The following is a 15258-nucleotide window of genomic DNA, read 5'->3' as shown; positions in this document are numbered from 1 at the left end:
AATAATACTAATAATATTATTATTAATCATTATAAATAATTCTATGTTCTATTCAGTGACATTCTATTTGCTTTCTGCAAAAGCCCTCGATGCTGACTATGCTGATGTAACAGTCCCTGTATGGATGCTAGAGATTTAAGATTTTATTTAATTAATCAATTTCTAGATTCATAGCATTCTCTGTTTCTATGGCAGCATATGAAAGTGAGGCTTGGTACTCAGGAAGAAACACTTCCGGGCAGCTGCTGAGCCAGCCTCCCATGATTAGTTTCTATGGCAATGAGTGAAAGAGAGGCTTGGTATCCTGGAACAGGCAGCTGTAACCAAGCCTCTCTCTGCTCCGCCACTCTCTGCTTTCTATGAGTTATTAGCAGGGTGGACAGGTAAGTATTAAACTGAGGGGCTGGGGAAGGGGGAGGGGGGACTTGAAGGGTAATTATAGGACAGTGTAGTTATCCTTTAAGTGTGCTGCCCATAGAAATGTATTATCCTAATATGTATTTAATCCCAGAACCACAAATGTGATATAGAGCAGTTTACCAGCTATAGGAGTTATTATAATTATACAGTAATTATATAGTGCCAACATATTATGTAGTGCTGTACAATAAATAGGGGTTGCCAATGACAGACAGATACAGACAGTGACACAGGAGGAGGGGAGGACCCTGGTCTGAAGAGCTTACAATCTAGGAGGTGGGGTAGCACACAATAGGAGGTTACTGCACAATAATGCATTGCAGGAATGCAGCTTGCACTGATATACAATGTATCCCTACGGTGCAAGGTGCTGCATTGTACAATATGCATTACAGTGTACTGTGCTGCAAAAAATGCAGAATATTCCCTACGTGTGCATGGGTTGAGGTGCAATGCAGCCTTTCATGTTGGACTTCATATTGCAATGCACAACACGCATGTATTCCAGCACATTGCACCATCGTGTGATCTGGCTATAAGGCTCTCTTGTTTTATAGTTATTTTTACCTTGTGATCCTGCCAGTACCATATTTCTTGTGACGACACTTAAAGTGGAACTAAACTGAAAATAAAAAAGTGACACTTACCTTTAGTCCCGCAGGTCCCTCAATGGCGCTGGTCCTTCGGGTGATCAGGTCCCATGTTGTCCCGGGATTCCTCTTTGTCTTGCCGGGTGCAGCCGTCTTCGGCCTTCTTTATTCGTCACCCGATCTCACACTGTGCAGGTGGGAGATCCGGTGACATAGCCGCTGTGAAAGGGGGAAAAAAAAAGAGAGCCAATCTCACTGTGCATGTGTGAGATTGAAATATTTTTCCCCCAGGAGGAAAATGCCCCTTTTTGCACATGCCTGAGATGAGGACATGCGCAGAAGGAGCAGCCAGAGCGTCCATGGGGGATCAACCTAAAGGGCGGTGCTGCACAATTTTAATTAATTAACTTTTTTTTTTTAAAAAGGGTGTTGAACATTTTAACTGTATATAGAAGGGTTGTCTACCCTTCCTTGTAAAGTAAAAATGTTGAGTTTAGGTACGCTTTAACAGTAGTGTGTCTGTAGAGGTGAAAGGTTGTCACCCTAGGCTGGTTTGGACTATAAACACTTCCCCTTCTCCCTAACATATATAAGTAGGAGGAGATGTGTATTACCGGTAGGACTGTCAAAAGATATTTGTATCTGTACTTGTAGAACATGTGTTTAAGGAAAGGAAATGCAGCCACTACATCAGGACCGGGAAGATGGAATATAAAAAATCATCTTTGCAAAGCAGTGAGAAAACTGACAGTATTTACAACCTGATGAAGTGATGGAGCCATGTAAAGAGCTGACCTGTATTTCATTTCACTGGTATTCCATCTAGACGGACCCCAGGTCCCCGCCATCGCTCCTTACATATGAGCATTTCCAATAAACCATTGGCACTCATTTCTTGGCCAACACATACTACTTATTGTTAAAATTTAACTTATTGTTATTAACATCTGTGGGCACAAAATACCCCTCACTGCTACTACTACTTTACCTTCGCAGACCCCTCTGCAATCCAATTCTAATTGGTCCCGCGCTGTCCCGGATTTCTTCCTTTTTTCTGGCGTAGAGGAACTAGCCGTTGCCGGCATCTTCAATCTTCTGTGTACGTCACATGATCTCACACTGCGCAGGCACGAGATCGGGTGACGTTTCCTCTTAAAAAAATTAAAAAAAAAAAAAAAAAAAGTGCCAACATCACTGCATTCCATCACTGCATGGATGTGATCGGCACTTATTTTTTACATTCCAGGACAGCCTCTTTTACATATGGCCAAGATTTGGCATGTGCGGAAGGAGCAGCCCAAAGCCTCCTGGGATATGTGACATATGTATACCAGAAAGCTGCGGGTTTCCCATTCGGTAAAGACAGAAGGGGAGGTTTCCTCTACTAAAAAAGGCATTTTTTAAATTAAAATAAAGTGTTGGCCACCCTTTTAAAATATTGTTAAAATGTCATGATAGGTTCACTTTAACACCATGTAGATTGGTATTGACTGGAGGGCCAGTTATTGTCCTAATTAGATTCCTCCTTGGATTTATAGCAGTGTTTCTCAACTAAAGTTCTGTGGACACCAGGGTTCCTCTAGAGGTTGCTAAGGGTTTCTTGAGCAGAGTGCAATTTGTACCTCTCAGTTCAGTTTTAAGTGACTCCAATAATCTTTTTGGCTATCTGTACGGATGACATGACCAGTAATGTAAGAGATATTCTTCCTACTGGCCACCACACTAATATACTGTGTGCTGTGGATATAGTAATTATAGATGGGGCTCCCTGGGACATGAATGAGAAAGGCTGTTTTATAGAAAAAGCTTGTGAATGGCTCTCTTGGTCTTGTTTTCTAAAATGTTTTGTTTCCCATTTACAGTGACAAGATGGTAACCAGTTTCGCTTGTTCTTGCTGAGAGGCGGAGCACAAATCTATGTAGAGCACAACAACCAAGAAAATGACGCCCCCAAAAAGTTCAAGAAAAAGCACCAAAGATCCTGGAATACAAGATGGGAGTCCACATGTCACATGGGCCCTGGCTGTGTTCACATGTGTGCTTGGAGTGTACATGAAAACCTTACACCCCTCTGTGCCTGGTGGAGATTCAGGTATGGTGAATGCTTTGTACAGGTGTGTGTCTGGGAATATATGCATACCTATATCTTGTGAATATAGCAGCCTTCTCCCACAATGCACTGCCTGAGTAACCTATCAGTAGGCCCAGGCATTGTCACGCACTTTTGTGCCTATGGCCAGTGTTCTCCCCAGAATTTCTTTTCAGCTGGGTGGTAGGGTACTGTAGCTGGGTTGTCCAAAAAAAATGAACGAGACAGCACACAACACATTTATTGTTTTGTGCCATAGGTATCTAGGTATCCAGCCACTTTTTACTGTTCCCTTTATTTTGTTCCAACTTTGTAATGCCTCTTCCCCCCCCCCCAACCATGAAAAAGATTACATTGTTATCATCAATTAAATTATTACTAAATTAAAAGAAAAAATACACATATTTTTAACACATAAACTAAACATATTATACATCAATATACCTGATGCTTGTGTTTTTAGCAACACTCTCTGTTAGAATCAGTGGTGGGGAACACTGATAAACATGAAAAACATGATGGGACAGATAATTTAAAATGTTATCATATTTATGTGGATACCAGATTGATACCAGAGCAAAACATATAACAGCTTTACTGCCATGACTACCGTTCCCCACCACTGTAGAGTACCACCATAGAGTACACATTCATAAAACACCCACAAGAAGAGAATACACCAGGGGCAGGGATATTTTCATGGGTAAAAGAGTAGAACCTTCCAGATCAGTCTTGTGTTGCCCAGACATTGTCATAATACCTTCTTGACATATTAATATCAGTGCTGAGATGGTAGCCGTATGCAATGTTGAAGAATTGTTTTTTTGAGGCTCAAGACGTTTTCAGTACAAAAGTAATATAAACATTGCCTTATAGTAAGATTTAGATGATGGCATTTGTGTATATAGATTGAGAGTGGGTTTTGGGGTAAATTAAGCTTTTATTTAAATAAGATTAATGGTAGGTATCAGTGTTCAAAATGTTATTAAACAATACGTTAGCTTTAACGTTAATCTTTACTAACCTATGTAGCTGCAATTACTGCAAAGCAATTTTTCCCCAAATTTACTGCAGGATAACCTGTCTGGTAAAATCTGTTTAATTCTCTTAGACGCTCAGCTCACCCTTTTCTACTCTCCTAGAATACATATTTTGTATTTGCATTTGAAATGGGAAGGCTGCTATATCATAGATAAAAGGAAGAGCAGAGTTAGTGAGCCATTGCTGGGGAAGAGGAGCAGGGAGAGCTGAGATACCGACTGCTCGGAGAGAGGAACAGGGAGAGCTGAGCTACTGAGTCACTGCTCGGAGAGAGGAACAGGGAGAGCTGAGCTACTGAGTCACTGCTCGGAGGGAGGAGCTGGGCTGCTAAATCACTGCTAGGAGGGGGGAGCTGAGCTACAGAGACATTGTAGGGAGTGAGGAGCAATAAAAGCTAAGTCACTGCTGGGAGAGAGGGCATTGGGAGCTAAGCTACTGAGTTACTACAGGGAGTGAAGAGCAAGATAAGCTGAGTACTAAATCACTGTTTTGGAATGGGATCCGGAGAGGTTGAGCTACAAAATCACTGCTGGAAGAAGAACAGGGTGATCTGAGCTGCCTAATCCCTGATGAGGGTTCTGTACCATAGGCTTTGTTTTTTATGCTAAAAACCTTTGTGTTGATAATCCGATGCAGAAAACCACTGCACCAGTTTTCAGAAGCATAAATTTCAGACTTGCCAAAAACTGAAAAGGTCCTAATATGAAGCTGCTGTCCCCCCATAAATGTCTTTATTTCAACTAAACTCAGCATCTTTATTTCAATATCAGTGACTCCTAAGCATTGAATCCAATGGATCAATAAGGCAGCCAGGTAATCAGCATTTTTTAGGTAGTTGTTAGCAGGCACATGCTTTGTACTTATCTCTGCACAGGTTTCCTTTAAATATCTCTTGGATGGACAAACCCTTCAAAAATCCCCATGCGTGTTGTTGAAGACTGATTAAACTGCCCAGAGTAGACAGCCTTTATTATTTTCCGATATTTAAGTCTGCGTCTGGTGAACAAACTGTTCTGTCTCCCACTGTAATAATGCTAGAAAAGGTTTTTTTTCCTTAAAGGCAACAAAAAAAAAATCCATAAAATGATTTAATGCCCGTTTTGTTTTGTTTGATTTATTCATAGGGAGCTTTTTTTTTTTTTATTATTTTATTTGGGAGGGGCAGCGGAGCTATACTGTGTGACTGACGTGTTGGAGGTCTTTGTGAATGTATAACAACAGCGCTCTGCAACTGAAAAAATATTACAGTATGTCAATATTCACAGTGGACAGAATAGCAAACCACGCTGGTGTTTTCAGAGGTAATGATTAACATTACGCTTATTTAAATAATGCATAATTACCACAGAGAGAAAGGTTTCACCTGGAACGCGTCTTTGGAGAAAATTGTAGCGAGTGTATTGTTTACTTACATTAGTCTAAAATGTCTGCAGCCACTTCCCAGGCTGACAGATAATTATTGCCTGCAGCACTACGCAGTCTGGACAGCAAGTTACAACCTCGCTTGGTGTGATCTTTATTTTTCCTTTACTTTTAGACCGGAGCTAGAAGTGATTGCAAGCATTTCTTCCATGATTACTGTTTTTCTTTCAGGTACTAAAAGCAATGGTTGTTTCTAGTGGCCAAGTACTTCAAATTATTTAAATTTTTTCTAGTGTATGTCGAACAAATAAAATAATAAAGCTTACCAGTCCAAATATGTGGGCGCTGCAGCTGTCATTTTTCTTTTTCAGGTGTTTTTCCTTATTTTTTTGCTGCCAGTAAGTCACTTCTTGTCCTAGGCTAACACCTCTTACTCACCAAACTGTATATTTTGCATCTACTCCTGCACAGGGATACATAAAAACTTCTTCTCTCTTTTCTTCTTGCCCCACTCTTTTTTTTTCTTGCTTTTTTCTGTTCTACCTGCCCGGCTCTTTTCTGTTCTACCTGCCCGGCTCTTTTCTGTTTCTTTTCTGTTCTTCCCGGCCCGCTCTTTTCTGTTACACCCTGCTCTTTTCTGTTCTTCCCGACCCACTCTTCTCTTCGCCTCTCCTTGCCTTGCCTTGCCTTGCCTTGGTCTTCTGGCCTCACCTCAATCTTCTCTTTTTTTTCTGTTTTCTTCTTCTATCTTCATTTTTTTCTCTTTTATCTGTTATTTACCCTTCAGGAGAGCTAGCTATAAACAACATTTTCTTATGATAATCCGTAAAGGAAGTTATTCACTCTCAACACTTCTGGCACAATCAACAGGCATATTTTCACTTCTAAAACAGATGTACATACTTTTGTTTACATATTTACCTGGCCAAAAGGAAACAGTTACAAGAGGTTCATATTTAGGATTTATACCACCTACAACTGAACCACGGTTTGAGTTTGTCTTATTTCTGTGGACCTTTTAGTAACAACAGTATAATTCTCAATCGCTAAATTCCCTGCATATCACAATATACAAAAAGCTTTTTCTTTTTTTTCTTTTTTACAGCCTTGATTTCCAGTTTATTGCATTTTTCAAGGGTAAAGATACAATGTCATTAGTTTGCCACATACCAGAGTAGATATTTCCTCAGTCTCTTCTTCCCTGGTGACCAGACTTCAACAATGTAAATGTGTAGCAATTCACAAAGTCAAAGGCTGCAGCAGTGACCAAACAGCCAAAAACCTTGCATGCAACAGAAGTTAAGGGATTGTTTCCTCACTGAGACAGCACCTCAGTCTAGAATAACACTGTTCAATCCGATGGCCTTCAAGGACTTGATATTGTAGCTTGAGAATCATTGTCACAAACTTCCCTCCTTCTGCTCTCCTCTCCGCACTTGTCTCTACCTGCACTTCTCTGTGGTTAACTGGTGTTTGTGGCTGCCCTATTTTTCTTCATGGCAGTGGCACAGAATCACAGATGTGTAGAGGACATGGTCAACCCTCAGCATTGCAACCCTCATGCCTGTAGGAACTGTGCATGGGTAACTGGAGGAGGTACAGTCAGTCAGACATCACCAGAGAGGTAAGTTGTGTGTATGTGTGTTTATATATATATATATATATATATATATATATATATATTACACATACACACATACTGTTTATAAGCTTACAGTGCGTGCAGGAATGGGGCACTGCTGTATAAACTTCTGCACTGAGTACACAACATCATACACCTGATTGTTGCACTCAGTATGTTACACCATGCCCCTTTGAGCCCCAAGACTGGAAAAAAGTAACCCTCCTTGTCTCCTATAGTTAGGGGACACCGACACCAGATAATGCCTGAACAAAGATCCATTGATCTTTAAAATAAAGGCTTTGCCAGAGAAAGTACCTGGATCTCGGAGAGCTAACAAAAACAATCTTATGTTACACATGCCCATTAATTAGCCCACATACATATACATAAAAAATATCTGAAGCTGGGTTCACTTTTGCAGCTTAATACTTTTTTTGTTCACTTTGCATTTTGCAGCCTAATAGTCCCAACATATAATAGAGATGAACAAAGGCAGACAGGTTTGAAGTCCAGCCTGTGTTACAACACAATGGCTGCCAGCATTTATGGTTGTTTATTTATTATTTATTTCCTAATTTATGGTTTATTGTATTTATACAATGTAGAAAATAGTGTAGCCACTATAGGACAGGAAGCGTGCTACATGCAGCATTACTAGGTGAAAATAAATCAGGAAAAAACGTCTAAAAATGAAATGGTGTGCAGTCCCCTCATCTAAGGGCTAGTTAGCTGCAATGTATAGGTTTGTTTCTGGCAGAAGATAAACTTTAGGTAACTAGTAGCACTTTTTATTTGGTTGCAGTGGGTTATTGGAATTTTTACAGAATTGTCCAGCATGAACCTGCTTCTTTTTTTTATTCACAGAATGTAGATATTTTATAGAATATGCATGTATTTAGGCATATATACATTCTCTAATAAATGGAATAATTTCTGTTTGTAAGCCTCATTGCGCTGAAATAATAATGCAAACATGGTATATTTATGAAATGCTTCTGTGTTCAACTAAATGGAAAGTGGGAGGAATTTCTGAGAAAATTTCATGCTGCTAAATCTCGCTAGATTTATTTTTATCAAGTCAAATTAATGCAAAATCCCAGTGCAAGCCTTTGAATTTGGGGAACTTTGGAGGAGGGTCACTCCCTAATGGTAATTATTGGTTTTACATTTATTTTTTCACAGGGGAACTGATCACAGCCGCATATGAGCTTGGAGTAAGTATTAATTTTATTGTTTAATCAATGCTCTCATTAACAGTTTTAGGAATTAGGCAAGTTTAATTAAGCATGGAGCAAAGTAGATTAATTTATTTTCAAATCACGGTTTTACCAACTTATAAGTACAGTATGCCACAATTTACTTTAAGTTTTAAATCCAATTAAACAAAATTATAAAGCAAAGATTTTACTGTATATACAGTTGCATGGCTTATTATCAACCCAAAATTTGGATAAGCTTGGGAGAATGAACTAAATCGGGTTAACAGTTTTAATAAGTTTTATTATTTAATAAACTTAATTATGGTGTCATGATCCCTTTAGGTAAGACTCAAAGTCTGTTAAAGTGGCACTAATCTGGAGACAGTGTGGTCTTCACTAGTATTCATTGGTCCTGGTTTGGTGGAGGGGCATTCCTATTCTAAGAACAATATATGTCATGGAAGTCTGGCCATTGAACAGTGTCATATTATTAATGATGATTATAAACATTTGATTGATGTATGCAATGGAAATAATGAAAGATTTAGCAGTGCGCTTACAAGTACATTAGCCAGCTATACAGAGGAAGATGTGGATGAGGTTGATGAATCCTAGGAATATTTGGTGTGAAGTTCATCAAGTACGGTACAGTTAGGTTAGACCAGAGGTCCCCAACCTAGTGGGCCGCGGCCGTCTGATAAGTGGGCCCCCAGAGCACAGAGACCAGTGGTGGTCCGCAGCTCTAGCCGGTGCACCCCCAGAGGGGTCAGGAGAAGGACCCAGATTGGGGTAGGGGGCACACCGGCCAGAGCTGCAGACCATGTTCCCCTTACGGATGGCAGGCTCAGGACAGTGTCTCTCGACACAACTCACCCACTCTCCCATCACAGGCTCAGACCTGCGATGGGAGAGTGGGCAGGTTCTGGCATTATGACATCACTCGGGGAAGCATGTGCGGTCCGGAGTCCGTAGATTTAGTGGTCGGCAAGCTCAAAAAGGTTGGGGACCACTGGCAATTATGGCACGTGTCTATGTAGCTTTAGAGAGACCCAGCTGTCAGACCATTCATTTCAGCAGCTTCCTACAATATTATATGCTAAGTTAACCTATTTTAAGCATGTGATTTACTTGTAAACACTCTGAAGACATCTAAAAGCAATGAGACTACTGGTGAGCACAACCATCTTGGATGTCAGCAACCTTAGCAGACTCAGAAGTGACATTGTATAGTATCCCCTTCCATGTAAAAGCCTATGCAAGAGGGTAGAAGGAAGAATAGTAATTGATACTAGCAGAGAAGTGAGAGTTAGGACATGCCAATAGGGAGGGGGCTGTTAGATTAGTTAAATTTGCTTGTGAGTTCTGAGGTCAATAAAAATATCTACAAAATGGAAAACTATATATGCTTTTGTTTCTTCAGGTTGCTCATCCCCCTGGGTACCCCCTGTTTACTCTACTCGCCAAAGCAGCAACGGTGTTGGTACCAATCGGTTCCATAGCATATCGTGTCAATCTTCTTTGTGGTGTGTTCGGAGCAGCAGCTGCATCTCTGTTGTTTAGCGCAACATTCAGGTACCGCTTTTTATCAATATAATTTAAGATTAAGTGTTAGGTTAGCATCTTCACAAAAGCATCATTAAAGCTGTGCAAACAGTGTAAGTATTGAATTTCCATCAAGTTCTTGCCAGGGGTGTAGTCATAAAAAAAGGAAGAGGGGGCTCATTAAACGTGCCCGCTCCTCTACACCCCTGCCTTTTTGTCACTCAAAGGGGAACAAAGTTCCCCCAGAGTGACGTCATGATACCAGAACCTGCCACTCTTCCATCGCATTTCTGTCCCTGCGATGGGAGAGATGGGATTGTTCAGAGAGACAACCCACCCACTGCCCTGAGCCTGCAATTCCGGGAGACGTGGTCCGCGGCTCTGCCTGTTGCCCCCTCCTCAGCGCGGCGGGGTGGGGAACCGGCCAGAGTCATGGACCACCAAAGAATTCAAAATAGGAGTGGCCACGCGTGCCTATTCCTGAAAAAAGTGAGGGCACGACGTTGCCACCTGTGTTTGCCCCACTACACCCCTGCTTCTCGCTGTCTCTTTACAACAATCCTCAGGCTGCAGGGGAGAGAAGTGGCACAAGAAGCCAGTCACTTGTGTTGCAGTGCAAGGAGCGTGCTGATAGGTAAAAAAAAGAGAGAGAAATGAGCTCAAAAGTGTGCTGCTTAATTTTTTATTGCCCAGTCACAGACTGGAAGATTAAGCAATAGCCATAGTGCACCATGCACTGCAGCAAGTTATTGACTACAGTCCTGTTGCAGAACTATAGTTTTGCTTTACCATCCACCATGTAGAAAACAGAACTCAATTAAAACACTAATACTATAAACATTTCTTATATTTTTACCTTTTCTCGGTCAGGTAAATTTGAAATATTACATAAGAACAATTTACGTTTATGTATTCCCAGCTCACTAGTGCAGATTTAAGCTCATTTTCACCCATCTGTTTCTTTCTGTTTCCTGAGAGTAAAAAGCAAATGCTTAAAGAACACAGTAGCTTAAGCTTACATTCATGGTCCATTTACAACAGTCCTATCTTTTGCAGTGCATTAAATGCATCTTATGCCACGAGTTGATGTGGTTTACATTAAGGAAGCTCATTTATTCAAATAGCCAACACACCACAACAGATTTCATATAATGCAAGCTGTTCTTTAGTAACTAGATGCACCGTAATGAGTGTCATCGATCAGCCCTGACGCATATACAGTGCATACGGCAATGAGTTCTTACACTTACACAGCTGGGAGATCATTTCATACCATAACAGGTGGCACCTCTACAAGGACCTTAAACCCAGGATCACCTGGGAGTCTTTTTTAAAAGCTCAAACCTAAAATCAGCTTTACCATGTTACAGTTTCCATTCTACAAACAGGATAGTACTTAATAGTAAGATTGTATATTAAATTAAGGAGGTATGAAGGAAATAAATAATAATCTGGTTTCATGTTTGCACATTTCTCACTGTATATAATAAACCAGAACCATTTTTTACACGACAGATATGTTAGTTTGCGGCCACATTAGCCAATCTTACTAATTGGGACTATAGCTTTGATGGTGCTTTTGCTTGGCTGCCAAGGCAGTCTTGCAAGCCGCCACGACTGCCAGTTTTCTTGTCTCTGTGATGTGCGTGTTTCTTGACCCATGAACACTGGATCTTTCTGAACTTTTGTTTTAAACTTCATCTGAACTTGACCACCCACTAAAATAAGAATGTCGTCAGTTGACAGGTTCCTAAATGGTGCCAAAATCCCAGTGGACTTTAGGGCACAACTCATAGATATAATTTTCCCTAGAGCATGCTTTTCATCTGAGTCTTCTTCTCTGTAGAATTCCACATTAAACAACCTGTAGATATAATGGTAACTTTTGTTATGTTGTATATTTGGTTTAACATCATGAGCTTACCTGTTTTTTGTTGTTGTTGTTGTTATTTTGTTGTATTTGTATTTGACTAATTTATTCTGTTGGTTTTTACACCAATGACTATGGCAAGTATTGCAATGAAACATAACTGGACACGTCGGTTATCTGTCTAGAGCAGGGGTGCCCACACTTTTTTGGCCTGCAAGCTACTTTCAAAATGACCAAGTCAAAATGATCTACCAACAAAAAAAAACTTGGACTTAATAACTCCTGTGCGCGGTAGAGTTTATTTTAAAAGGCAGGGCTCCACAATCTACTCGCGTTGCCTTTGCGTTCTACCGGTAGATTGCGATCCACCTGTTAGGCACCCCTGGTCTAGAGCCTATAAAGTCTGTACAATTATGTGTTTAGCCATGGGTTTAGCACAAGCCTTCAGGCTTGCTGCAATTTATTCATTGCTATATATTTTTTTCAAGATGGAGCTCTTAAAGATTAGAATTAGGGACCACACATCAAAGAGGGGCCAATGGCCTTCATATGAATATTTGTAAATGTATGCAACTAAAACCTCCATTATAATGCTAACTGGTAAGCGTGCTATGAAATTTTTGTATTAGTTAGTCATGGATATAACACAGACATGACCTTATGGGCCCATTGACACCATAACAAAAGCATTGTATTAAGTATACATGTGCACTGATGTGTTAACATTCATTATTGCATATATATATATGTATATATAAATTATATTCTATTATTATTATTGCAATGCATTACAAGGTGTCATAAAGCACCGTGTAAAAGTATTGATTTTTAATTTTTTTTGAGCACAAATTATCACATTCCCAGCCAGCACATGAAAAAATTTCTCCTTACATTGGGACTATTTTAGTCAACACGGTCCACTGTTGCTGGTGTAAATGGGTCATTAGTTGCTAATTTTTTTGCTCTCTGTTCCTTGTTTGAGAGATTGTTTTTACCTCCTGTGCTGGAGACCCAACAAGAACAAAGAACAGTTGTCCTCAGTGGATGATATAATGAAATAAAAAAACCAAGAGGCTCAGCATTGCAGCCAAACATCTATCATTTTTAGAAGGTGATTAGCAGAGGCAGTCGATTAGTGTTTCCTAAGTATGTTTGCTTTAAAACCTGCCGAACAGAGCACACCTAACTCTCATCACCCCCTGCATCAATGAAAGCTCTTTTAGTGAATCTGTGAAGAAAAAATCCACAAAATATTTTAGGAAAAGACGGAGGTCCATGTAATCACACTTGTGTCCCTGCTGTCTCTTTAGAGACCCAGCTGTGTGAAAACTAAGCTGAGCTGGGAGGGAATACCTTGGATATCTTTCTTCTTAAGAATTATGTCTGATGGAAAGAGAGAAAAATAGATACCAGTATATTATTTTATGAAGCAGCTGTTTTCTCTTTTTGTGCCATCCTTTACTAAATATTCTGGAGAGTTAAGCCAGTTAATAATATTTATATCACGCAGTGACTCCTTAAGGTGAATATTCCGTGCACTAATAATGGTAGATGAGTAGCGTTTGCTTTCTTTCTAAAGGTAAGTACAAAATGCAAAGGTTACAAAGGATGAGATATTAGAAAGAGTAGAAAAACAAGAAAATATGAAGAGTCCTGGTTTCCGATTTTTTGATATTTGTAAAAAGTCCATCTACAGGTAGAAAATCTGGTCAGCAGTCCTCTTCCAGGCACAAACAACCTATTGTCCAAAGAAAGTCCTTCCAGGTTGATTAAAATGAGGGCACATCTAGGGTCATAAAGCCAAATTTCTAGTTGGCGATAAAATTGGTCCAAGGTTTGGTTTGGTTTTACATTTTGGATGACCACCATTGTAGTCAAATTTTCAATGTAAAGTTTAATGTGAAGTCTTAAGAGACTAGAGCTGGAGCCTATTGGTCCAGTACATGACCTCTCAATATTCACTTTCCAATTAATATTAGCAGTTTTAATAAAATGGTTACTGTATGAAGTTTGTGGGGAAAACTATTTATTAGGAATTTGATGTTACAGTGTCACTGGTGTGTTTTCAAACATTTATTATAAAGGGTATCAAAAAGGTATCAAAAGTTTAAAGGAATCCCCATAGATCAAATCTCCTAAGCATCACTATTTCTGCCTTCATCCAAACATTTAAATTCAAATATGGTATAAAAATATGTAGTAATCTATTGAAGTACTCACTGAACCTATTGAGAAAGGTATACATTTTTTATCTCCTAGTTGGCATTCCGATGAGGCATCACTAAGGGTCTGCAGTCTGTATACTTGTATGTTATAGCAGACTTATTTCTTAAAGTGCACTCCTTTAGCAATTCATGGTCTGTACTCCACCTCAAATTCTTTATTGATGTCATGGGTATCTTCTTTTGGGTCTGGAGATTTCTGCAATAAGCCAGTCTTCTCCATTGGCTAGGAATGAATAACCTAAACTCCATGCTATAGGAGTGACTCCATACCTGCACAAATATTACAGTTAGATCGGTGTAATTATCACACTTTGTGAATAGATGTAATCATCTTCTATCCTGACTATTTAGTATTCAGATATTGACCTCCAAAGGTGTTTATGTCCCATATACAGGATTGGTGGAGAGCATCTAAAATGACCTTTATCCGGTGATAATTTGCCTGTATCAGCACCATTAGATAAAACTTGAAAAATGTAACTAGTGACTAAATATTATATTTAGAAGCAAGAATAATGGAATTGATATTGTTGTTTACAGTCACTAACATCGTCTTAAAAATAACACGAATTAGCTTTTTTGTTTCTTATTTGAACCTGTAACCCGTACAAAAAGCAAACAATCTCCATCACATGATCCTGGGATTTTGTTAACCTTGCTTCACTTTGATGTAGACATTTTTCAAACTCCTAACCTTCGTCTGACCCGTATTTGAGAGGATTATCGTGCAAGATACAAACAATATCTAATTCCTTTATGCCGCTAAAAGTAGGACATAGACAAATGTCTGCTGTTAAAAACACTATGTTATAATGTACCCTTTAAAAACCTGTAAGTGCAGCACTTGACAAAATAAATGTATTTTTAGTCTCTGTTTTTAAAAAAAAAATCAACCCAACATAATGCAACAAACATTGGATACATAGAATTATGTATAGGTTATAGATAGATAACATTTATGTATATTATTATTTTTTTTTTCAACTGAGCAAAGTTGGCAATAAAAAAAATGAATACATTTTTTTCTTTGAAGCGAAGCATGTACACTGATCAGATAGCAGCCGTTGTCTGCAACGCATCCTTTGTCCGGCCTGACAACAATTGAAAGCGCCATGCCTCCCGCAGATTTAAATATGAAAATAGTTTTAGTATGAAGAATACAAATAATTGATGAAGTACATGTCCTTGGGGAACGTCACAGTTCAAGTGGTAAATTTGTCTTGTCAAACAAAAGACAGCTCTCGGTAAAGAGCAAGCCATCTCTATGGTAATAGTGCTAACAGCGCCCTATTGATT

At 39.4% G+C, this 15258-nt stretch overlaps 1 protein-coding gene across 1 annotated transcript in view; it reads left to right on the top strand.

Annotated features, from left to right (window-relative positions):
• Positions 1-288: 288 nt before the first annotated feature.
• TMEM260 (transmembrane protein 260) overlaps positions 289-15258 on the top strand; it is a gene marked incomplete in the record, with an annotated part of 40982 nt that continues 26012 nt past the window's right edge. The window contains 4 exon segments of the mRNA XM_072427949.1: positions 289-383; positions 2873-3102; positions 8309-8340; positions 9746-9897. Of these exon segments, the coding sequence (XP_072284050.1) occupies positions 2952-3102; positions 8309-8340; positions 9746-9897 (335 nt within the window).

The sequence above is a fragment of the Pyxicephalus adspersus genome, chromosome 12, assembly GCF_032062135.1.
Source record: "Pyxicephalus adspersus chromosome 12, UCB_Pads_2.0, whole genome shotgun sequence".
NCBI classification, from domain to species: Eukaryota; Metazoa; Chordata; class Amphibia; order Anura; family Pyxicephalidae; genus Pyxicephalus; species Pyxicephalus adspersus.
This window is presented reverse-complemented; position numbering and strand designations above follow the sequence as displayed.